The sequence below is a fragment of the Dermochelys coriacea genome, chromosome 10 (assembly GCF_009764565.3).
Source record: "Dermochelys coriacea isolate rDerCor1 chromosome 10, rDerCor1.pri.v4, whole genome shotgun sequence".
NCBI classification, from domain to species: domain Eukaryota; kingdom Metazoa; phylum Chordata; order Testudines; family Dermochelyidae; genus Dermochelys; species Dermochelys coriacea.
Window position 1 is genome coordinate 7,200,650 of NC_050077.1, and position 24,616 is coordinate 7,225,265.

Here is a 24,616-nt window from a genome sequence, read left to right on the forward strand (position 1 = left end):
CCTGCAAGCATGGCCTGCATTCTTTGATGTATAACTTTGGCCATATTAAAATGCATATTTGCTTGCACTCGGCTTACCAAGTGATCCAGATTGCTCTGTTTCAGTTTCTTGTCCTCTTCATTTACCACTCCCCAATTTTTGGGTGATTTGGGAACTTTAGTGATGATTTTATGTTGTTTTCTTCCAGGTCATTGATAAAGGTGTTAACCAGAGTAGGACCAACCAAGCCCCAGCACCTGCAGGGCCCGACTAGAAACACAACCACTTGATCACTCCCCATTTACAGTTACATTGACACCTACCAGTTAGCTAGTTTTTAAATCCATTTAACGTGTGCCATGTTAATTTTATATCATTCTTTAATCAAAATGTCATACGTCAAGTCAAATGCCTTACAGAACTCTAAGTACATTACAGCAACACTATTGCCTTTATCAACCAAACATGGATTCCTTTTTTACAAGTTTGGTTGATAGGAGCTATTTCTCATCAATCCACATTGATTGGAATTAGTTACCCGCCTTTTATTAATAGAGTCCCATATCAGCCACTCCATTATCTTGCCCAGGATCCATGTCAAACTGCCAAGCCTAGAATTATCCAGATCATCCTGTTTACCCTTTTTAAATATTGGCACAAAATTAGCTTTGTTCCATTCTCCTGGAACTTCCCGTTTTCCAAAAAATTATTAAAAACAAAACCCAAAATTAACAATCCAATGAGCTCCTCAGCCAGTTCTTTTAAAACTCTTGGATGAAAGGTATCTGGACCTGGTGATTTAAATATATCTAACTTTAGTAGCTGCTGTTTAACATCCTCCAGAGGTACTAACAGCACCAAAAGGAAAGTGTTATATGGTATGACCACATTTGTCCCCCAACCCCTCCCTAGTACAGAACAGAAATATTTATTGAACACTTCTGCCTTTTCTGCACTATTGATGATTCTACCATTTCCATCCAGTAATTGACCAATACCTTTGTTAGGATTCTTTTTGTTGCTAGCATACTTTAAAAACTCCTCCTTACCGTCCTTATCTCTGCTGGCCATAGATTTCTTCTCGTGTCCCTTTGCTTATGAATTTTCTACAATTTCTAGCTTCTGATTTCTATTTGTTACTATCATCTTCCCCTTTCTTCTATCACCTGTGATCAGTTCCTCTTATCTATCAAGACAGAGTCTAATATACAACTTCCCTGTGTCAGATGCAATACTGTAATTTAGGAAATTGTCATCTCTAATATTTGGAAATATTAAGTAACCCACACCTTCACACTAAGCTTTATGGTCAGGAAGGTATGGAAAAGCCAGACTTGAAAAGCAGGCTGCAAAGTTGCAAACAGAAACAGCCCTTCTCAAAGGGAACCAGCCAGCCACTAGCCTGAATAGATGCAGCTCTCTGCAGCATTTTGCAAGCATCTCTGCAAGGGGGAGAGACCAGGCCCCGTGAAAAGCCAGGCTGTGGGCTCCAAGAACAGCAGGCACCATAATTAAACTTCTCTCCCTTCCATCAGGAAAGCAGCAATAAATTAGTGCAACCCCTGCAATGCCATCTACATAAATTACCAGCAGTCACCCACTGGTGCCACAACACAGGGCCAGACTTAGCCCCGCTGGATGGGTTTCTGGACTGGATGCAGTTGCCATAGGCCCCAAGCAGAAGGGTGTTTGAGGAGTTGTTCAGCTAGGGGAGGAAGCTGTTAGGAAAAGGCTTATGTTGCTCATTTTACAGTGTCTGAGCAAGACAAATTCACAACAGATCTGCCAAGGCTTTAAAAGTCTTGTTCTTTGAGGAACATTTTAAATGCAAGGCTACCTGGCAACTGGATTTGCCACGTGGGCCCATGCTCTCCAGGATGGGGAGTATGGAGAGGTTTTAACCAGCTGGTGCAGAAACCCAAAGATAAAAGCCAAAACACGCAGGCTTCATTAGGGATTTTGCAGCTCAAGTGTAGGCTTGTCAAAGGGAGCTGCAAAATAAATGAAGTCCTGGTCCGTTTCTATTTAAATTCCAATGAGAGTTCTGGACTCAAGTATTCCCTCCATCCACCCTGCTACTGCACCAGGCGAGTGCAAGAAAACTCGGAAGTGAAACCCTCCAGTCCGTTGTCAGTATACCAGCCAAACAAGATGTCAAAAAGACATTTTGCTTAAGTCAATCTCTTTCAGTGCCACTTTAAAAGGTTTCAGAGTAGCAGCCGTGTTAGTCTGTATTCGCAAAAAGAAAAGGAGTACTTGTGGCACCTTAGAGACTAACAAATTTATTAGAGAATAAGCTTTTGTGAGCTACAGCAGATGAAGTGAGCTGTAGTTCACAAAAGCTTATGCTCTAATAAATTTGTTAGTCTCCAAGGTGCCACAAGTACTCCTTTTCTTTTTACTTTAAAAGGTGTTTTAGTAACAGATAAGGCAGCATAGGAAAGACAAGCTCAGTTTGATAGTGTTCCTTCTCTAAAGGCATTTCCTCACTTGTTTATCTGACCTCATTTCCGGGGCTCAATTCACAGCATCCAAATGCCTAACCACACAGGAAAATACAATTGGCAGAAAACAATTTCCAGAGGAGCCTAATGCAAGCAGTGGATTTTTTTTTTTAAACCCAACAGTTTGCATAATCTATTATCTGGCATTTTATCACCCAACAAGAAATCGGAGGGTGTGATAAACTCAGGGAGTCAGTGAATGGAGAATTTGCTATACTGCAAGTGTGTCAAAATGCTTAAGTATTATTCATTTGACATCATCTGCATCTTTTACAGAGAAAAGCCTGTAAAGCTAGTAATTTATAACTGCTTTGGCAATGTACTTGCGTTACATGCTAATTCGATATACACCATCTCACTGTAAATGTCTCTAACGGGACGGCACCAGATGCAAGGTGACTGCCCCTCTGCTCAAACTTGTTATTGTAAGCCTCTTTATAAAAATCTGCCTATGCATTCGTTAAGATCCTGCTGACTCCTACATGAATCTTGGCTGGAGCTGCGAGCAGTGCACCAGGGTTAACCAAAAGCTACGTTTCAGTCGGAAACTTACAACAAATTCCCCCCAATAAAGACACTGCACGTTAGCAGGAGACATGATCTCTTCAAGGGAGACTGCTCACTCCACAAAGGCAGCCTTACAGCAAAGAGATGCTTGGGGTGGATGCTTCCAGACTACCACAGCTGGAAGTCCTACAGACGCCACAACAGCAATTAGAGGTTGCTGATGGGAGGAGTTTAATGAGTCCCACGCTGGCAGTTAGCCTATCTGCATTCAGGACCACCGGAAGAGCCTTCTGTAGCAACCACTAAATGCCCTAGTTGGGAAGGGGACATTACAGGGAAAAGGCTGCTAGGGTTCCAGGACCAGAACTGAAGTCACGTGAGTCAGGCAGAAATAAAAATCCAGAAGTAATTTGATCCTCAAAAGGCAGCAATCCCATAGCAGCATCTAAAGGAGCATCTGCAGTCTGAACTAGACAGCGTTCTGTCCAGCCACTAGGATGACAGAGAACCTTTGGCAAACCTACTTTCCAATGCAGCCAGGGACAGTAACTAGTGCCACATCCGATGAAGTGAGCTGTAGCTCACGAAAGCTTATGCTCAAATAAATTTGTTAGTCTCTAAGGTGCCACAAGTCCTCCTCCTCTTTTAGTGCCATAAGGAATTCACTCAGCAGCACCGGAGAGCAGTGCCCTCCATCCACAGAGCTGGTACTGAATCAGTGCAGGCTTCCCACAGGAGTGTACTGGCATAACACCACACCAGGAACCCCAATGGCAAGAGATACATCCCTGTGCCAGAGCGCAGGCGAAGCGCTCATTAAAAGGGACACGATCAGGGAGATTTCCTTATGCTCTCATTATAAGGAAGGCGGATTGCTTTGCTTTTCAGCTGCCATGCTGGCTACTAGTTGCCCTTCCCCCAGTTTGGGCACAGGCAGCAAGCCACTGAATGTGGCTTCCAGATTCTCGTGCGCATCCCTGCTTTGTTTAGAACTTTGGCTCCGTCATTCTAGTGTTTTAAGTCTTAGGTTTCTTTAGTAAAGTTTGGTCAAAATTACCTTTTTTAGGTAATCAAGGTCCCTCAGATACACAGGAGACTGGAGCAGGGACTACAATGAGCAAGAGCTATTCAAGGCCAGTTAAGAGCAAATCTGGTATACAATAGCATCTCCACAGGAGACTCCAGTTTCTTTCTGCAGACATCTAGAGCAGCGAGCCAACCGTTAGCTGTCACTTGACCATCTGCACAGATCTATTCCACAGGACCATGGACGCTGGCAACAACTGTGCTGGAGCTGGAGGGTTGCAGACTCCCTCCAAAGCCAGGCCGAGCACATCAGAGAGATGACCGTTGCATAACGAAAGCTTTCCATTGGCTACTGCCGCACAACACCACCACATACACACACCACGCTTTTAACACCTTAAAACCAAAAACACATTGAGAGTCTCATTTACTTTTGCACATCACCCAGCTTAAGTAGGTAAAACAGATGGGTCAGTTTCACTTTTACTACTATATGCAGTTCCAGCAGCTCATCTGACAGCTCAGGGCCAGGGCATAAAGAAACAAAAACACTTTTCATGGTAATTGTGTCTGAGGAAAGTTTCCATGTTCAGTATTCTCTTTTGTCAACCGTAGGCACACACACATCCTGCCAGTACTTTAATGTCTGGGGGGGAGAGTGAAGAGTTAATAGCAATGCCTAAAAAAAAAGACCCACTCAGCACTATATCTAAGCAGTAATACAGGGAATTTAAAGCTTTTAATATTCCTGGGGTAGATCCCTTGAATTCACCATGCACAAGCGCCCCACAGATCCGTGTTCATGAAGAGGTGAGCTATTAGCTCTCCTCCCTTCCCCCCAGTGTCAACATTACCCACAGCAGTGCTCGTTTGCATCACGCTGTGGTTTGTGCAGCTACTGTTCTACATTTCACAGCAACCCTGGAGCCAGTTGTAGGAGTTTAAAGACAAGCTCAGAACCGTGTGAGAGCAGCCTGCCACGCTGCTGCTAATTCTCCAGAGCTGTGTAAAGTGCTGAAACCACACCCCCAGAGCAGCCTTTTTTACTGCGAGGGTTTGCACTAGCTTTCCCCCCCTCCACCATTTCATTTTTCCTTGGACAGCTTCAATGGCAGCAGCTCAAGAGTGAGCCTCCCTATACCCTGGGCAAGTTGAGCCATAGTGGGTACGACCACCAGCACCCTTTCTACACTGGCACTGCCTGTGGAGAAGTTAAGTTACATGATACCATAGAGAAAACCTGCAGTCAAATATAGGGGGTTCCGATGGACAACCAGGATGCCTAGGGACCACCTCAGATCAGGACTATTCAGCAAGTGCCAAGTATTCTTGCTGGACCAAGCCAGTGACACCTGCTTTCAACAATAATCTTTATCCACTGAAGGTGAATTAGCATTAAGATGTCAGCCAGTGAGCTGAGCCTCCCAGACAAGTCCAGGTGTGATCTCCTGTAACAGGGTGCAATAGGTGTACAACACCCAGAAGGGATGGGGGGGGATGTCATTCCTTCTCCCTCCCCCACCAGTCAGGGTTCTGAGGGGTTAACAACAGACCTGTGACAAGGGCCAGTGTTCGCTATTCCACTAGTTACTGCTAGTGAATCATTTGGAGCACCTGACGTAGGTTTAGTCCTCAGCTACAGGACAGCCGTGGTGTGTCACCAGATCAGGAGGCAGCAAGACATGAGGGCATCCATCAAAGGTCTGTTTCTGTCCTCACAAGCAGGCTTGAACAGGTCACTAACAGGTACCACTAACTGAGGTGACTGAAGTCTAACCTCCCTGTGCCGATGGACACAGCTGCATTGTTCTCCTGGCTACACAAGGCTAAGAAGTCTTCCAAAACCTCTATCTACACCACTGCAGTCCCAGAAGGAGAGCCAGCCTGTGTAAACCATCCCTGGAGAAGGGAAATGCCCTTGTGCACTGGAACAACAGGCTTCCTTCATTGCCCACGGCAGCTCTATACAAGGTTCAGGTGGATATCCAGATTCACTGGAATTTAGCAGCCTCCTGACAACACCTCAAGCCGCTGGGGGTAGAAACCAGCCTTGCCCAGGCCCCAATAGGAAGAGGCTGATTTAAGCTATTTCTGTCTCCACCTAGGGTTGGAGAGTCACCCATAGGAGCCCCATAGAGGGCTTTCCCTCCGAGTGTCGAAGTCATTGCTGCATGGCCTTGGGCAGAACACTTAGCCCCAGTGCCTTCAATCCTTGGATGCCAGCGATGAAGGGTTGATCCAGACACCCATTCCCCAACCGCGACCGGGGGAGACTTCGTTGCCTCTCTCTGCAGAAAGAGCTTAACAGTCATCCTGGGGAAGGACTGTGTGTTTAGTAACTGACAGAAGCAGTACTGTACCATTGTCTGTTGTCAGTAGATATCCCCACACTGTTGATCTGAACTTGTCTACAGAGAATCCTACAGATCACAGCCTATTTTGAGGCAAAGTTGTCTGGCCACAAAGGCATACATTTTCACAGCAGTGTGCGGGGCTTCAGTTGCACAAGATTTTGCTAAATCAGTGATTTTCAATCTTTTCATTTGCGAACCCCTAAACATTTTCAAATGGAGGTATGGACCCCTTTGGAAACCTTAGGCAGTCTGCAGACCTCCCAGGGATCCACAGACCACAGGTTGAAAGCCAGTGTGCTAGATAATTAACGTCACATGGCCGAGGCAGCGCACCCCAACTACAGTTTGCTCCTTTTGCATGCAACAGCCACCAGAGTTTATTCAGTAGGCAAATTAAGGAGCTAGACAATCTATGGCCTCTCCAACAAGCACTGAGATGCATTTAGCTTGCCCATTTCCAGCCCTTCAATGGAACCCTGCTGGAAGATGCAGAACAGGGGTCGGCAACCTTCGGCATATGGCCCATCAGGGTAATCCGTTGGCGGGCTGCGAGACATTTTGTTTACATTGGACCGTCCGCAGGCACAGTCCCTCGCAGCTCCCAAGTGGCCGCAGTTCGCCATTCCCGGCCACTGGGAGCTGCAAGGGATTGTGCCTGCGGACGGTCCAACGTAAACTAAATGTCCTGCGACCTGCCAGCAGATTACCCTGATGGGCCACGGGCCGAAGGTTGCCGACCTCTGATGTAGAACAAGCCCTTGGAGGAGTCTGTGGCGGGGCGGTTGCAGCTTTCTAAAACTAAGTTGCTGTGGAAGGAGGGGAAGCTGGAACCCAGTTCTCCTAGGGAGCCAATCTGAGTGAAAACCAGGCCCTGCATTTCAGCATACGCAGCTTGTTGCTTTGGCCGACCCAGGAGGAACGGATTGTTTTGGAACCAAATCAGCCAATTAAACAGCAATAAGTCATCAGGACCGGGTGGGATTCACCCGAGCGTTCTGAAGGCACTCAAATATGAAACTGAAGAACTGTGGTACGTAACCTATTGCTTAAATCGGCCTCTGTACCAGATAACTGGAGGACAGCAAACGTAATGCTGATTTAAAAAAAAAAAAAAAAAAAAAAAGACAATTACAAGCCAGTAAACCTATCAGTACTAAGAAATTGACTGAAACTATAATAAAGGACAGAATTATCAGACATAAGGTGACCACAATTTGTTGGACAAGAGTCAACAGGGTTTTTGTCAAGGGAAATCATGCCTCACCAATCTATTAGAATTCTTTGATGGGGTCAAACATGTGGACAAGGGTGATCCAGTGGATATGATGTACTTGGACTTTCAGAAAGCCTTTGATCAGGTCCTCCACCAAAGGCTCTTAAAAAAAAGTAAGCAGTCATGGGATACGAGTGAAGGCCCTCTTATGGATCAGTAACTGGTTAAAAGATAGGAAAAAAGGGTAGGAATAAATGGTCAGTTTTCACAGTGGAGAGAGGTAAATAGCTGCATCCCCCAAGGATCTGTACTGGGACCAGTGGTGGTCAACATATTCATAAGTGATCTGGAAAGAGGGGTAGACAGTGAGGTGGTAAAGTTTGCAGATGATAACTATCTTGAGTAATTTTGTAAGTCCAAAACTGACTGCGAGGAGTTACAAAAGGGCTCTCTCAAAACTGGGTAACAAAATGGCAGATGAAATTGACTGTTGCTAATTGCAAAGTAACGCATATGGGATTATTTTTTTCCAAAACTATACCTACAAAATGATGAAGTCCAAAACAGCTATTACCACACGAGAAAGATCTTTAAGTCATTGTGGAGCGTTCTCAGAAAACATCTGCTCAATGTGCAGCGGCAGTCAAAAAAAGCAAACAGAATGTTCGGAACCATTAAGAAAGGGATAGATAAAACAGTAAATAAAATGTCACTATATAAATCCATGGGACACTGATGCTTTGAATACTGCATGCAGACCTGGTTGCCCCATCACCATTGAAAAAGGTAAAGAGAAGGGCAACAAAAACGATCAGAGAGATGGAACAGCTTCCATAGGAGGAGAGACTGAAGAGCCTGGGACCATTCAGCTTGGAACAGACACAGCTGTGGGGAGGAGGGGAGAAGGGGCTAGAGATAGAGGTCGATAAAATCATGACTGGGGTGGAGAAAGCAAATAGGGAAGCGTTATCTTCCCCTTCACATAACACAAGAAGCAGGGGTCCCAATTCAATTGATAAGCAGCAGGTTTAAAACAAAAGGGAAGGAAACAGTCGGTGCAGCTGGCGATTAGTTAGGATCTTGCTTCCACCAGTGGCTCTGAGCTAGCAGGTGCCGACCCTCCTGGACCGAGCTCTTGCTCCCGTGGAGAAGCAGGCTTGGAGATCGGGAGCAAGGGGAATGGGAAGCCGCTCACTTTGTCTAAGTTATCCACTGCCACTGGTTCAGTCTTACCCAACTGAGGCTATTCCTTGCTGGGTACAATCCACCCAGCTGATGCTAAAGCAGCTCTAGCCAGCCCCGTCAAAAGCAATAGCTTCAGATACAGGCTACATGACCTGGCAACGGTGGCTTTCCTCTGGCGGTGAAGAGAGGCACTTTTACACTGCTAACCCTAATCAGGATGGAGTGAGAGGAAAAGGCACTGTAACCGTGCATCACCCCATAGGGGTGCACAGCACAGCATAGAACTGAGACGGTCCCTGCCCCAAGGCGCTAGCCATCTAGATGGCCACCAGCACACGTACGGTTAACGTGGACCAGCCCAAATACAACTCCTGAGGAAGGGAATGTTTTATTCCCCAATCAAATAAGGAAAAACTCAGGCCAGACCAGAGGAGTTTCTACAGAGCTAAACTCTACCTGTACAAGCATCTGTGCTCCTAGGTCAGTTTTGTATAACTGGGGCATGGGATGGGGGAGGGAGTTGCCAGGGCAGCATATTGGTGCCACACACACACACACACACACACACACACACACACACACACACACAGAGTGTCTGTTGTGCCCATCAACTAAGCTCTCCGCTGCGGGGACAAACAGAGCCATCTTCTGGGCTGCGTGGCCAGCGACATCGCAGCTGGGCCGGCATTCAGGCCTGGTGCACAATGGAAAAATAAAAAAAGCCAGCTTTGTGCTAGGACGCTGAATAAAGGGAGCCCCTCTCGGGTGCGCACACAGCACCTGGGTCTTCGATTTCCTCCCCCCTCCCGTGCAGAGCAGCCACACGGACACAGCCACCAGCAGCAACGCCAGGAGGAGATTCTACAGCCAGGACAGGGACAGCTCTGCACCTCGTCCTGTCCGGCACGTCCGACCGATTTCCGACTAACGCCCCCTCGCATTCCTGCTGAGCGGGGCCCACAGAACAAGGCCTCAAAACCCCTGGGACAAATTGATTCCTGGCCTGCAGCCAGCGAGCCCTCTGAAGTCTCCCCACACAGCAAGCAACAAAGGACGCTCTCTGCCAGGCCTCGCAGAACTTGCCAGCTCCCCTCTCCTCCGAGTGCCTTTGGCTACGTGCAGCAGATTGGTTAAGGATGCCCTGGATACAATGGGGCAGCTTCCCTCCCCTGCCCACCATGGCTCAAGACAGACGCTCGATTCAGGGGCAGCCAGTTGGCCTTTCCCAGCTCCAAGGCTCTTTCCCAAAGGGTTCCCTGTAAGGCTGCATCCTGATTCCCTGAAAACGCCAGCCCAAGTCACTAGGCTGCTGTCCAGGGCGTACTGGTCCATTACTGGGGCTCCCAGACAATGGTAATAAAAACAAACGCAGAGCGGCAACCCAGTGAGAGATGTGCTGGTAGACTGCATGCAGACACCCCATTTCTAAGGCTGGGGTTTGGGCCCATGTCTTGCCTTTAGAGAGGAGTCTTTTCTCTGCACTGGAGAAAAAAACAAACCAAAACAGCTTATTTGCTAAGAAGTGTTGCCCGAGCCTGAGCAGGCCTCAGCATTTAACTGATTGCAGTTTAAGCTGGACGTACATGTATTATTTTTTCAGAAAGAAATCCAGCTCCTAATTGGACACATACTTGTACGCTCCATGTATGGACACATTTATTATTTGTATCAGTGTAGCATTTATGAGACCACCATGAGTCAGCACCCCACTGTCCTAGGCCCTGTACAAACAGAACCCCCCACACGCACAGTTCCTGCCCCAAAGTCCTGCCAATCTATGTAGAACCCAGACCTCCAGCTCAGTACCTTATCCACCAGATCTTGCTGTCTAATAACTCTGCCCTATTTGATTGGGGGGGGGGGGGGGAAGGAAGAAGGACCCCTACAGCTTCTTGTAAGCCCACTTGGTGGGCTAGTGGTCCCCATTCCAGGCTCACTTTCCCCACTGATTGTTTGCAAGGTGTAAGAATAAAAAGGCAAACACCAGGCAAGGAGCTTTAAACACCAAATACCGAGCACCCCAGACAGCAGCTGGCCCAGTGTGTGTCCACCAGCCCTGCTCTCCCCAGCCACCTCTGCAATTTGCCATCCTCAAACTGCAATTTGTGTTCCTTAAATAATCCCCTGGGCTGAAGGTTTGTTGGAGGAGGAAGAAACACACACATCTGCTCCTTCTCCCCAGCCTGCATCACTGCTCAATCCCGACTTGCCACTGGCAAGAGGAAACAAATGGCATTACGGCACCGCGAAGAGAGCTGGAGGCAAGCGGCGAGGAAGCCCCCAGCAAGGGAGGAGTGCGAGCGTGAACGCTCTCCCCATTGCAAGCCACCAGCAGGATCCGGGAATGTCAGTTTCCCCTGGGCACCGCTCCATGGCGAGCAATGACACCATGTCTACTAAGAACGGAGGAGGACTCCGTTCTTAAGTCACATTCTGTATTTTTTGAAAATTGAGCAAGTTCAGCTGTTTCCTTCCCCACCCTTTGGGAACAAGGAGTTTGGATTTATCCTCTACTCGGCTATCCAACAGATACACACACAGTCGGACAGCCCAGCTGCTGCAGAGATCCATCTGGATTTGGCTCTCCATGGAGAGATTCCTGATGCCCAGGACAAACTATAACCAGGTCATGCTAATGGGGCAGGCTTGTGCTTGAAGTGAGGGGCCGCAGAGAGGCGTTTGGTTTGCCACACTTGAAGGAGATCCAAGAGCTTCAATGAAGCTGCCCCTTTGGCTCACATGGACACAGTTTTACCCTATCCATTAAAGGCAGAAAGTAGCAGCATGGCAGGAAAGCCACTTCCACCATGGTTGGAGGCAGATGCGCTAGCCTAGCAGGAGGAGAGGACAGCATGGCGCAGCTCGGGCGAGGCGAGGTTCACTGGTATCAGATGTGAGGCTGTCTTTTGGTCACTGTCTCCACGTCTGCCCCTACCCACAAACTCGTTTCTAGAACCACTTTGCCAAGCCAAGGCCCATACGCGGCCATTCACCTATTTATCAGAGGGCCGGTTGCTATGCACTGAGTTGGAAACATCACCCGCCCTGCTAGATGAGGAAAAAGCCATGCTCCTGCTGAGAGCTGGAGGATCAACTCTGAGTCACTGCTCTGCACAGACAGCTGATTGCAGAGGCTGGAATCTTGGCAAAACTTATTTTCAGCAACACCCATGCAGGGAGAGGGCGGGCGCTCCCACCCGCGCACCCTCTCTGGAGCACAAGCAGCCTTCCCTGCCCCCACCCCAACCTGAAACTTGGCCCATGCAATTGTGACTTCACTTCCCATCCTCAAGGTGTGGTGATTAACCCTTATGGAACAACACCCCTGGGAAGCAGGTAAACACCATCATCCCTGTTTAACAGATGGGGAAACTAAAGGCACAAGCGAGGACCCATGAACAGAAGGGATCAGTGTCAGAGCTAGGAGGTCCTGGGCTCCAGTTCTGTGCTCCAACCACTACCTCCAATGTGGACAGCTGGAGAGGTAGTAGGTTAAAGGTTTTCCTCTTCCTCCCACCTTCTGCTGGTAATAGCTCATCTTAAGTGATCACTCTCCTTACAGTGTGTATGATAAAACCCATTGTTTCATGTTCTCTGTGTGTGTATATAAATCTCCCTACTGTATTTTCCACCAAATGCATCCGATGAAGTGAGCTGTAGCTCACGAAAGCTTATGCTCAAATAAATTTGTTAGTCTCTAAGGTGCCACAAGTCCTCCTTTTCTTTTTGCGAATACAGACTAACATGGCTGCTACTCTGAAACCTAGGTTAACCTACACCCTCTCCACACATAGACCTTTCCCAGATGCTGGCTGTCCTCCCACCCACCTCGAACCACTCTGCTCCATCCCCATCCCCTCCACTCTCACCTACCAAAAAAGGTGGGAACAGAACAGCACCCATGTTTTCCAAGTTTTAGATACGTATAAACAACCCACACCCACAAGAAGCCAGGTACTAGCAAACTGGCATGCACAACAAGAACACACCCATTCGCAGTGGGATACAATGCTCAAGACACAGCCTAGCCATGCTTCCAGGAGGGCTATGCAGAGTCCTTCAAAACTACATGCTCTGCAGCCTTCGGCCCTGGGTGGGCACAGAAAGGAAGCAGTTAATCCAGGCCTTAAGTTTGGTTGCAATCATGGCTGTGAGATTTTGCAGAGACAAGAAAAGTAACAAAGTTCTGTGCTGTAAGCCTGAATTTTCACTCTCATCTTGACAATGCAGTCAGCCAGGGTCCAAGCCCCAGGACATCCGCTGGGAAGCTCACACTACTCAAGGCTATTTCATGGGACAAGAAGCCACATTTTCCCAACCAACAGGCTTCCAGCCAGAGGTTCCAGTTTTCAAAGCTGCAGATGAGCCACTGAGTCGAGATCAGATGCCATACTGATCCCAGAACCACAGTAGGCTGGGCTGAAATACAGCCCTAGCGTAGAATGGTTCCAACACCTTCCCGAGCCCGTAAGGAATGCTTCTGTCTGTGCCAAGGCTGGATCACCCCCGCAAGGTCCCAGCTGTTTGGCCGGCAAGGTATTTTGAGACACAATATGAAATGCTTAGCTAGCACCTATCAAGGGGAACCGAGCAGACCAAGCCAGCATCCACAGTTAGCCAAAGAGTTTGAATGAGACCAACACAACCCCGGAGCCATGTGCAGCAGCCATGTCAGGCCCGTTTGTAGCTGGATGGTGGCCCACGAGCTACAGCAAGTTTGCCCCCCAGCTGGCAGGAAGCGACCTTACCTTCCGCCCTTCTCCAGAGAGTCCCACAAGAGAGAGGTCCGGAAAGGATACATTTTCACAGCTCCCGATTTGGTGCCAACAGCCATAATTCGCAGCTTGGGGTCGTAGGCCAGAGAGCTCGGCTGGTTGGGGAACCCATGTTCCACAGTCTAGGAGGAAGACGAAGAAACGGGACAATGTCACATGCCACGGAGTTCAGCGGTGCAAGACTGACTTGCTATGAGCCCGCAGAGATGGTGACACAGGGCCCATCCCAAAGCCTTCGCCCAGCGCTGCCCCCATGGGCTTGGACAGCGCGCGCACAAAAGACATTCCGTTGCATCCCTATTTATGGGGCCCACGAAGACCTCGCAATTTACATGCCACCCTTCCCTGCAATGCTGGGGAGAAGGGGGAGGCCTCACACTCACTTGCTGCTCAGAGACCGACTCCCCCTTGAGCACCTGCCCAAAAGTCTTTACACTAGGAAGTGGTATCAGTGCCAGGCAGTTCTGTTGCCCCATTGCCCAGGTGGGCTAGGCCAGGGCCACATAGGCTATAGCCTCATCTAACGCTCCGAGCCCTTGGCCAAGCCCGAGCCGTGGCATTGTCTGAAAACGGTCAGACGTCGCCTTCCCCGCTCCTCTGAGAGGGACCCGTGTTGTGACGACCCCTACAGGGCTCAGCCAAGGATCAGGGCCCACTGGGCTTGACAGGGTCCAGAACGTGGGAAGCAGGCCTTCCCACAGACACAGACTGGCAGGAGCGTTACAGGGAGACAGTAGGTCCAATCTCCCCACAGCTTGTAACCTACAGCCGAATTTAAGAGCCATGGCTCAAGACTCCTTGGAGCTACCAAGTCCTGGGACGTCCCTGGAATAACCAGGTCGAAAGGGGGGCGCTAACCACCGTGCGTCCCACTGACTTCATCGAAGCCTTTCAAATGGCCTGCATGCACCGTAACCGGGAGGCAGCGCTGGATTCGTCGCGGCTCCGGCCCCAGCCTGATCTTTGCAGCAGGAATTCCCAGCACCATCCTTAGACAGCTGGCTATCTTCTATGGCTGGCCACAGCTTTCTTTCAGGAAGGTTAATAAGAGTCGATGCAGCCCACACAGTGCAGGTGCAGCCTCCCTTCACGTCGCTCCCACCCCAGCGGCCTCCTGGAAGGCCATGTTTTAGGAGAAGTGGAAGGGAGGAAGAGGAGAAAAGATCAATGAGGCTTGGCTGGAAGAGCCGCCTGGAGCAACCGCTCCCTCCCACTTCCCCTGAGCACTCCCAGCAGCGCTCCATCCAAGGACTGGGTTTTTGTTTTGTTTTTTTTCCCAGGACCATCATGCAAGCATCCAAATTCCAGCTACATCTCTCAAGTGTCAGGGTCAATCCGAGTACAGTACAGGAAGAGAATGAATCTTCGATCTCACTCAGCAAATACTCCCCGCTTCCCCTCACAGCTGCTTGGCAGTCAGCGAACGCGACCACCCAGGGAATATATTCCTTATCTGCAGAATGGAGTCTCCTGCAGCCAAGCAGAGGTAGGCAGTGGGATATGGGCCTTCTACTAGGTACCCGCAACCAGAACAAGGGGACAGCCCAGCATAAGGGCTGGCTAAAGGGAGGATTCCTCTTAGCAACTGGATCTAGATTATTGGATGAACTTCAATCACCTGCCAACTCAGAGAAACAGAGGATGTTTTTGCATTGAAAGTGTTCGTAACGGACAAGTTATCCAGGAAGCAACGTCAGCAAGAGACCCTATTACAGGCGCAGAATACAGACCAGTTAATTCCTCCTACCCCAAGTGAAGGAAGCTCATTCTGTCTCTGGCAGCCCTTTCCCTAATGTTCACAGGCAGGACCCATCTCACCAAGCAGGGGCATTTAATACTTGGCATTTCCAAGACACCTCACACAGAAGGTTCTCCCCAGTGCTTCGCAACCGTCTCTAGGACTAAGGCCATGCCTATACATACAGTGCCACTGCAGTGCATCTGTTGAAGACACTCTATGCCGATGGGAGAGAGCTCTCCTGTGGGCATAAAAAACCCACCTTCGCAAGTGGCAGACGCTGTCCCACCAACATGGCACCATGCACACAAACGCTTACGCCGGTGGAACTTACATCGCTCAGGGGTGGTGGCATAATCACACGTCTGAGTGACATACGTTTTGCTGACATAGTTTGTAGGGTAGACATAGCCATATCACCACCATACGGTCCGTAGGATCTTCCCAACTTCACCTTCCACACGCAGACTCTCAACTTTTGCGTCCACTTAGCAGATCTTAACCGCCTACTTCCTCATGGAACATCTGTCGCCCACAGCAGCCAAGTGCCCCTTTTAAAGCAAAAGTATTTTCTCCAATGGTACGTAGCGGGGAGTTAGATGAGGACCAGACTAGAGGATGCTCTTGTACAAAAGAAAGGCCAAAAAAATAATGTTTTGGTAAACTTACTGTCCAAGGACAACTAAATTTTTAAATACATGATCAGATTGTAACAAGGCAGCTTGAGAGGTAGTGGGAGAAGTTTACGAGAAACCTGTCAGAGGAAGGCTTGGCAAAAACCCTTGAGAAATCAGTGATCGGCCCCATCTTAAACACACCACTTGTTCTGAAGACAATGCACTGCACAGACACCAACTGCAGCACAACCAAATAGGTTCCCCGAAATCTCAGCCCCACACGGTTACTCTGCAAAGTAGCAACATAGAACAGATCTCGGGATCTCGTCATGGTAAGTACGAATCATAAAACCGCTGATTTGCTAGTGGCTGCTGGGCCTATTCTGGCATTTAGAGACCAACAGATCTCTTTACGTAAAGGATATTCTGAAACAGCATCACACACAAGGTTAGCGGAAAGACTCTGAAATGCCATGGGAACAACTCAATGCTCTAGCTCGATGAGGGCCAGGTTTGGGGACTGGGTCTGTATGCCAGCAGGGGCTTCACACCCTGGACAAAGGGACACCTTGTCACCTTGCACTTGAGGATGCAAGGGACATGATATCGCCACAATTCTCTTGGGAACGGGGCTGGGGCCAGCACTAAAGTTTGCCATGTTCTCAAGTGGAGAGTTCCAGTGAACAGCAGTCAGGCAAAGGCAATCCAGGGAGTAGGACACGTGTGTCCTCTCTCCCACCCTAAAAGATAGCAATCAGATAGCTTCGAAAGACTTGGGTGCCAATGTTACTCCTCCTATGGGACACACATGTTCAGCTAGCCTGTCATCACCAAGCCAGACAGCTCTAGGCTCCCTGCCATCAAGCCATCCAGATTTCTTAAGCTAAGTAGGGCAGGGCCTGGTGACTGCATGGATGAGACCAAGGAAAACAGATTCTGCAGCAGGTAGCATTGGCTATTAACATGGTTTCTGTTGCTACTGCTCAGAATCAGTACTGCACCCACTGTCCCGAGGGCTGGCACACGCTGAAGACAGTCCATGGGAGGAAGAAGGGTACAGGAGTTGTATCCTCTGCAAGCCAGAGGAGTCACAGAGTATGAAGCAAGGGTTTGGAATGCAGGCTCCTTGGAACTAGACTAGAGCCAGTAGACCCACCATTCAGCCCCAGGGCACTGTACGAACCACACTCCCTCTGCACCTTCCATCCAAGGGTCTCTAGTGCTTTGCAGCTATCAGTTTGCCCCCAGCCCCTCTGGGATGTGGGTCTCCATTCTGTAAATGAGGATACACCAAAGACAGGCTAAGTGACTTGCCAAAGGTCTCAAAGCGAGTAAGTGGCTGAGCCAGGAGAGTCTTTGCTTTAACTACTAAGCTGTTTTGCCAGAAGAGGAGCTCAAACACATGGGCTGGACACCAACAAGGGCAGCGTAGGACACCAACAAGCTACTCACAAGTAGCGAGTGACATTTACAGCCCTCAACACCCTCTCTCACAGGGGAAGCGTCACCCACGGTCTAGGTTGGGAACAGCGGCGTAGAGAGGAGGCTGACATGCCCAAGGTCATATGTCACCATGAGTGCTAGGAATTCAACCCAGCTCTCCCAAGTCCCTAGCACAAGGAAATAATTCTTCATTGTTCCCAACAAGACACGGCACAGTCACAAGGGGTGAATGGAAGGGAAACATTCACAAATCTCCTACATCAAGGGCTATGGGATCCCCTGAGTCCATACAGGACAGAAAGGATTTGATATCATCGCTGAAATAAAATGGGTATGCAGTTCCCTCTAAGTGGAGGCTTCACCTCCAACTCCCCTAGAGGGGAATGGCGCACAGTGGTTAGGCCCCAGAAGACTCAGGTTCAATTCTTTGCTCTGCTACAGACTTCCTGTACAACCTTGGGCAAGTCACTTAGTCTGTGCACCACCTATAAAAGGACAGGTTTCAGAGTAACAGCCGTGTTAGTCTGTATCCGCAAAAAGAAAAGGAGGACTTGTGGCACCTGAGAGACTAACAAATTTATTTGAGCATAAGCTTTCGTGAGCTACAGCTCACTTCATTGGAGCATCCGATGAAGTGAGCTGTAGCTCACGAAAGCTTACGCTCAAATAAATTTGTCAGTCTCTCAGGTGCCACAAGTCCTCCTTTTCTTTTTACCTATAAAATGGTCATTAATATTTCCCTACCTGCAAGGACAGATGCACAAAAGACTGCAAGGTGCTCATATATTATGGGAATGGGGATCATATAAGCCCCCAAGACATAGCACTGCATAGAGCAGGGGTGGGCAAACTTTTTGGCCCGATGGCCACATCTGGGTATAGAAATTGTATAGCTGGCCATGAATGCTCACGAAATTGGGGTTGGGGTGCAAGGGGGGGTGAAGGCTCCGCCTGGGAGTGCAGGCGGGTGCTCCATGCTGGGATCGAGGGGTTCAGAGGGCAGGAGGGGGCTCAGGGCCAGGGCGCTGCGGCACTGGAGTGGGTCAGGGGTGCAGACTCCAAGCAGCACTTACCTCAAGCGGCTCCTGGAAGTAGCGGCATGTCCCCTCTCCGGTTCCTACACGGAGGTGCAGCCAGGCGGCCCCGTGTGCTGACCTGTCCGCAGGCACTGCCCCTGCAGCTCCTGACCAATGGGAGCTGCAGGGGTAGCGCTTGGGGTGCAGGCAGCATGCAGAGCAGAGTCCCGTGTCTGCTCCTACGCATAGAAGCTGGAGCGAGGCCAAGCCATTGCTTCCAGAAGCCGTGCGGAGCAGCCCCAGACCCCACTCCCCAGCAGGAGCTCAAGGGCCAGATTAAAACGGCTGGCGGGCCGGATCCAGCCCACTGGCCGTAGTTTGCCCACCCCTGCCATAGAGTATTCCCAGACAATCAACCTGCCGGGCCAAGAGACAACCTTTCCCTTTCAACCTAAAGCAGGACATACTGCAGATGCATATAGTACTTCCTTATGTTTCTCTGAGCTACAACGAGCAGCAGATTAGTATCTTGCCCCCTACCACACACACATTGACATTAGCCATCTGTCATTTTAGGTTTCCCTCAGTGCCCAAAATCCAGTGCTCCCACCTCTCAAACCGCCTCCCATTGGAAGCTGAAGATCTGGTTTATTACAAGCATCAGCAGCACACACACTTTATTTTTTATCTCGCGCTCCAGCAGCTCAGAGCTTTTGCCTTGCACTGGTGTTCTCTTTTGGATGGGTTTCCACAGACTAATTAAGTGAGCTAGGTATGGCAGGAGCATGGCTGTTTAACAGACATCTGCACGTCTCACCCTGGTTTAATTACTCAAATATCAGATCACTGTCCTGAGATAACTAGGAACCCAGGAAGCAGCCGTGGGTGGGGCCTGCTGCCTCATTTCCAGCTGCAGAATTCCTTACAGAAGCTAATTAATAAGCTCTTTCCCATTTTCATGCAGACACCAGATTCCCAGCCCATTCTATTTGGAAGATGAGTTCAGGTGCAGCCACTCAGATGGCTACTCCCCCCTCCAGCCAGAGGAACAATAATGATAGGGAGGGAACATCAGCTGCATCTGATACTGAATTCAGACATCAAGGCAGGAGACAGGGCTGCTACATTAAATTCCTGGCCCTGCCACAGATCTGTACATGACCTGAGGAGGGTGTGTGGACCTGTTTGGCCCTCTGAGTGGCGATGGTGTTTCCTCACCTGCGGGAAGCTAGAGTTCCAACAGGAGGAACTATGAACATTCAAATAAATAAAGAACTTGTCGAGGCCAAGCACGCAGTTGGGATTGTCCCCGCCCAGCTGGCCATTCCCATCTGGCCAGGGATTCGTCATCATCAGAGGGCTAGTGGGTCAGATTTTCTCTGCTGTCAGCCAGCTTGCAAACAGTCCTCTTGTTCCGTTTTTCTCAACCTTTTTGATACCTGGGTCCTGTTTGCTGCCTTCCTAAACTGTGTCAGGGAGATCTAAGGAAGCAGCGCCAGTCCATAGCCCTGTCATTGAGAAACATTGCTCTAGTTGGTCATTGAGCCACTAAGGGGAAGCAACACTGAACCAAGGGTACAATACTTTGTGCATCTTTCTAGGGAGCTTAGGAAGAACCACCAGGAGGGCTAAATATTCGAGCACTTGACACATCTGGAGATTACCGCAGCACCAGGACAATCCATGACAAGTCCGGAGGGAGCTTACCAAAGCTCACAGGCCCATCCTGCTCAAGCAGATCCAGTTCTCACTGTACTTGTCACCACGACATCCAAGGAGAGTCCGATTATAACTACTCCAAATATTACAGCAGGAGTCAGAAGGGGAATCACGCCTGTAATTAGCATGGCCTCCCCCACTCCCCTTGTCTGGTTTCATACAAAGCCTTTCAGGGAAAGAACTATTTCCTCTTGTCTGGTTGCATTCCACAGTTTGTGTTCCTCTGCCTAGATCTGTTATCGAACCATTCTTTGTGGTCACTTTTACAGCCAACAACTGACAAACTAGAGTCTTGGCACAGGGCTGCTGCCACCACCAGGCCCCACTTGGACAAGATGCAGTGCATTCTTCTGGTCAGGCGTTACCCATCTGCTTGAAAACGAGGCGCTTCATTTCTAGCTGCGTTTGAGCTGGGTTATTTTGAAAGAGGATCTTCAGAAATTCATAACTGGCCAGAACAATCATATCTCCCCTTGGAAAAGAGACAGCTAAGGGGAGATACGATTGAGGTCTATAAAATCATGACTGATGTAGAGAAAGTAGATATTGTAACTACTTCTCATGACACAAGAACTAGGGGTCACCACATGAAATTAATAGGTTTAAAGGTTTAAAACAAACAAAAGGAAGTATTTCTTCACACAATTCACAGTGAACCTGTGGAACTCCTTGCCAGAGGATGTTGTGAAGGCCAAGACCATAACAGGGTTCAAAAAAGAACTAGATAAATTCATGGAGGATAGGGTCCATCAATGGCTATTAGCCAGGATGGGCAGGAATGGTGTCCCTAGCCTCTGTTTGCCAGAAGCTGGGAATGGGTGACAGGGGATGGATCACTTGATTCCTTGTTCTGTTAATTCCCTCTGGGGTACTATTGGCCACTGTCAGAAGACAGAATACTGGGCTAGACAGACCTTTGCTCTGACCCAGTAGGGCCATTCTTATGGGTTTTTTTAAACAATTTTTCAGAACGGAGAGGAAGAGACAATAAGTTCTGATCTACAACAGATCCCTTTAAAGTATCTGCTTACAAGTGGCCATCACTCCATCCTCAAGACGTTCCTTCTTCCATAACCCACGCACCATTCTCTAGACTAGCGAGTGCACCAGGATGAGCGGCCACCTCAGAGTCATGCCAACCCTTTACATTCTGTTGCCATTTAACAGGAAAAAAAGCTAGTTCCCCATAGTCAGCCCTCCTTTAGAGGAGCACCATTGCTGCTTTAATATGCACCGGAATATAGCTTAAAAATATAGCAGAAAATAGCTATAGGGCTCAAATCACTTGCTCCTCATCCCAGTGTGATGGAACAACACTGGGGAGTCAGATTACCTCATTCATGACTTTGCAGGAGCATGGCCATGAGTACAACCTGGGGCAACAAGAAGGACCAAAGCAGATCAATAGGTCTGATGGGAGGGACGTGAGCTCCCTTCTCATCAATGAGAAGCTAGAGGATCTACAAACTCCCGCCCCAGATACCACAGACACACCAAGTGCCACCAACTCCCTCCCCAGGTTTCAGTATCTACAGTTTTACTGAGCCCAAGCTCTGGTGAGTTACGGATTTCCAGGCGCTGTCAAGCACCCAGAGGGGACTGAGCAGGTCTTGTGTTTTGACGAGGCTAAAAGAATTTAGCCACTGGGCCGTGCAGAATCACTGCTTCTTTGGGAAGAGCACTGGTCCTACAGCTGGAACCGGGATCCGTCACTGCCTGTGAGATGCTCTTCTCCCCACGGATCAGGGGCCCACCTCCCAACTGGTGTTGGAACAGGTCTGTAGTCAGACAACTCTGCACTTCTCAAAGACAGCAAGAGGAAGCGGAGAGCCATAGATATGGTGCATGTGAGTGCCAGCAAGGAGCCATGGGCGCCAGTGGAACGGCTATCGGAGGTACCTGCCACTCTAGTGCCCGGTCTCGTACACGGGCTGCCTGAGTTATGCAGTGAGTGAGAGAGTCAGTGACCTCTAGGGATCAGATTCAGAGGCAGTGTATTTTACTTGTTAACTGACAGGTCTCCACGGTGAAAGGTTAGTGAATTAATCCTGCTACAAGCCTCCACTATTACCACCCCCCTCCCCAACATCTTCCTTCTGCCACGAAATCCACAGAGAGCTTTCAAATTCCTCGTTGGAGCGACAGCTTAACGAGCTATTCTCTATGACCCAAGCCCTTATTACAGCACCTTCCCTCCCTCCCTGTCACGCCAGACGACATCCCCAGGAGCTGTATCTGGCACGCAGAGGCTGCCTTCTTGAACGCAAGCTCTGGGCCTAGTTACAGCAGATACAAATCAGATTTCAGGCAAGCTGAGAAGGGGGGGGAGGAGGGGGGAAGTCTTAATAGAAGTCAGGTGGACGATCCTATCCCGAAGCACTCAGCGGATCAGAACGCAGTTCAGAGCTGCTCCTCACCAAGTTCCCGCTGCAGCACAGAGACCCCGGCCACATACAAGTCCTGCATCCACAGAAAGCCCTGCAGGGCAACCTTGCTTTCACCATGCCTCCCCAGCACGGGACAAAACTCCTGCCCAAGAACAGGAGTAACTGCCTAGGGACTTAAAGCAAGAACTGCACCATGCTCCCCCACCCCCCGCAGTTTGTAACAGCCTTGAACGTATCTGGTTTAACACAAAGGTAAAAAAAAATCACACACCCAATTCTGCAAACGCTCCTCCTGAGATGAGCCAGGCAGTAAGTGCTACGACCGGAATCATCTGCAGGATCAGGTCCTGTGTCAGCGATTACAGAGGCCTGCCTATAGCATGAGCAAGGCACATGGCCACACAACACAGGACCGGCTGCACTACAACTGTCTGTACAGAGCATGGGTTGAGTCAGCACTTCAGCATGCACATGGAATGGGACCAAATCAGTGCCCCCCCCCCCCCCCCCGCCAGGGTTGGGAAGGATTTAGCCATCCGCTTCCACCAGCCATCCCAGAAGGTGATCAGGCCCCTGGAAATGCGGATGAGACTTACCTTCCTCCGTCAAGCACGTCGAGATCTACTGATCAGCGTTATGTCATAGCTAGGTGGTATTCCATCCACTGTGGACAGGGCCAGCTGGTGTCCAACGTGTGACGGGACCATAACATGTTATTAGCCACACGTGCTCCCAACTAGACTATCCATTTGTACTCATCTCTTACTTGATAGAGGAAGACAAGTTACTCAAAACTGATGGAACGTCTCTTTGCCCTGCAGTTTCGCAGAGCAGGCTGCATTCAGCCTCCCATCAACATAGCTACCGCCTCCTGCAGAGGTGGCATTAAGCCGATGGGAGAGCTTTCTCCTGTGGGCTTAGAGCAGGGGTTCTCAAACTGGGGGTTGGGACCCCTCAGGGGATCGCGAGGTTATTTCATGACGGGGTCGTGAGCCGTCAGTCTCCACCCCAAACCCCGCTTTGCCTCCAGTATTTATAATGGTGTTAAATATATAAACAAGTGTTTTTAATTTATATGGGGGTGGAAGGGGGGTTGCAGTCAGAGGCTTGCTGTGTGAAAGGGGTCACCAGTACAAAATTTTAAGACCCACTAGCTTAGAGCATCTTCACCAGAAGCACTACAGCAGCACAGCTACACCACTGTATATTTGTAGCCCTTACTCCAACTCAACAAATGTCTCTGTGCCCTGCAGTTTCCACAGAGAAAGCCGCATTTGGCCTCCTAACTAGACACGAGCAAGCTGATTTTTCAGTTGGGTGGCAGAACCGAATAAAGTTTTCCTTTAGGTCAAACCCAACCTGGAACGTTTGGGTTTTTCATCAAAACTAACATTGTTTGGGGTTGAGCTAAATGTTTTGTTTGACCCAAAAAAACAACCATGTCTACCCTTAAAAAAAAAATTAAACCAATCTACCTCCATTTCTAAATACCAGTGCTTCAGAGTGAAAAGTTGAAAGCTTGGCTTGCAAAGCATCAAAATGAACTGTTGTGATTTTCTTTTTTTAATTCAGCCAAAACTATTCACCAAATTCACAAATAATTTCGGTTGCCTGGAGCGTTTGGGAGCAAATAAGCTATTTGACTGAAAAGTTTCACCAAACTCTATTTCCAACCCTTTAAAGCTGCAAGAAGAACAAGAAAAGCAAGTGCGCTCATGCCTAGTTTGCATTTAGCAATAACCCTAATCCAGGCACCCGAGGTCAGCAACACCAATGCAGCCCCGAAGCACAGCACCTGGGTTTGCTCCAACTGAGCCAATTGGCATTTGCCTCAATTACAAGTGAGAGCAACCCTCACGTAGCTCTTCCAGTGCAGCCCCGTTCACGTCCTTGCCTGCACTTAGGGGTCAGCACTGGTGCAGCTGTTCCATGGGCAGAGTTGGAATTATTCCCATCTGCAGCCTTACCATGAATACAAAGGTTCTGTAAACACAAATTGATGTCAGGGCTGCGGGAGGGGATGATATAAACTCACTGATTGTCCAAGCGGTTTAGGATGGGTGCCCGAGCTCGGCCTCAGAGCCATCTGGATTCCTTTGCAGATGTCTGCAAGCATTGATGAGTCCATGCCTCTCTCTCTAATGCTCTGGTCC

At 49.2% G+C, this 24,616-nt stretch overlaps 1 protein-coding gene across 2 annotated transcripts in view; it reads right to left on the reverse strand.

Moving 5' to 3' along the window:
• Nucleotides 1-24,616, reverse strand: part of LLGL1 (LLGL scribble cell polarity complex component 1) — a 73,766-nt gene that overhangs the window by 44,184 nt on the left and 4,966 nt on the right. For both annotated transcript variants that reach the window (XR_006274665.1, XM_038418826.2), the window contains exon 2: nucleotides 13,568-13,665. Coding sequence is in view for 1 of the 2 variants with exons in the window: in XM_038418826.2 (XP_038274754.1) it covers nucleotides 13,568-13,665 (98 nt within the window). In the remaining variant the exon portion in view is untranslated. The remainder of the gene's footprint in view (nucleotides 1-13,567; nucleotides 13,666-24,616) is intronic.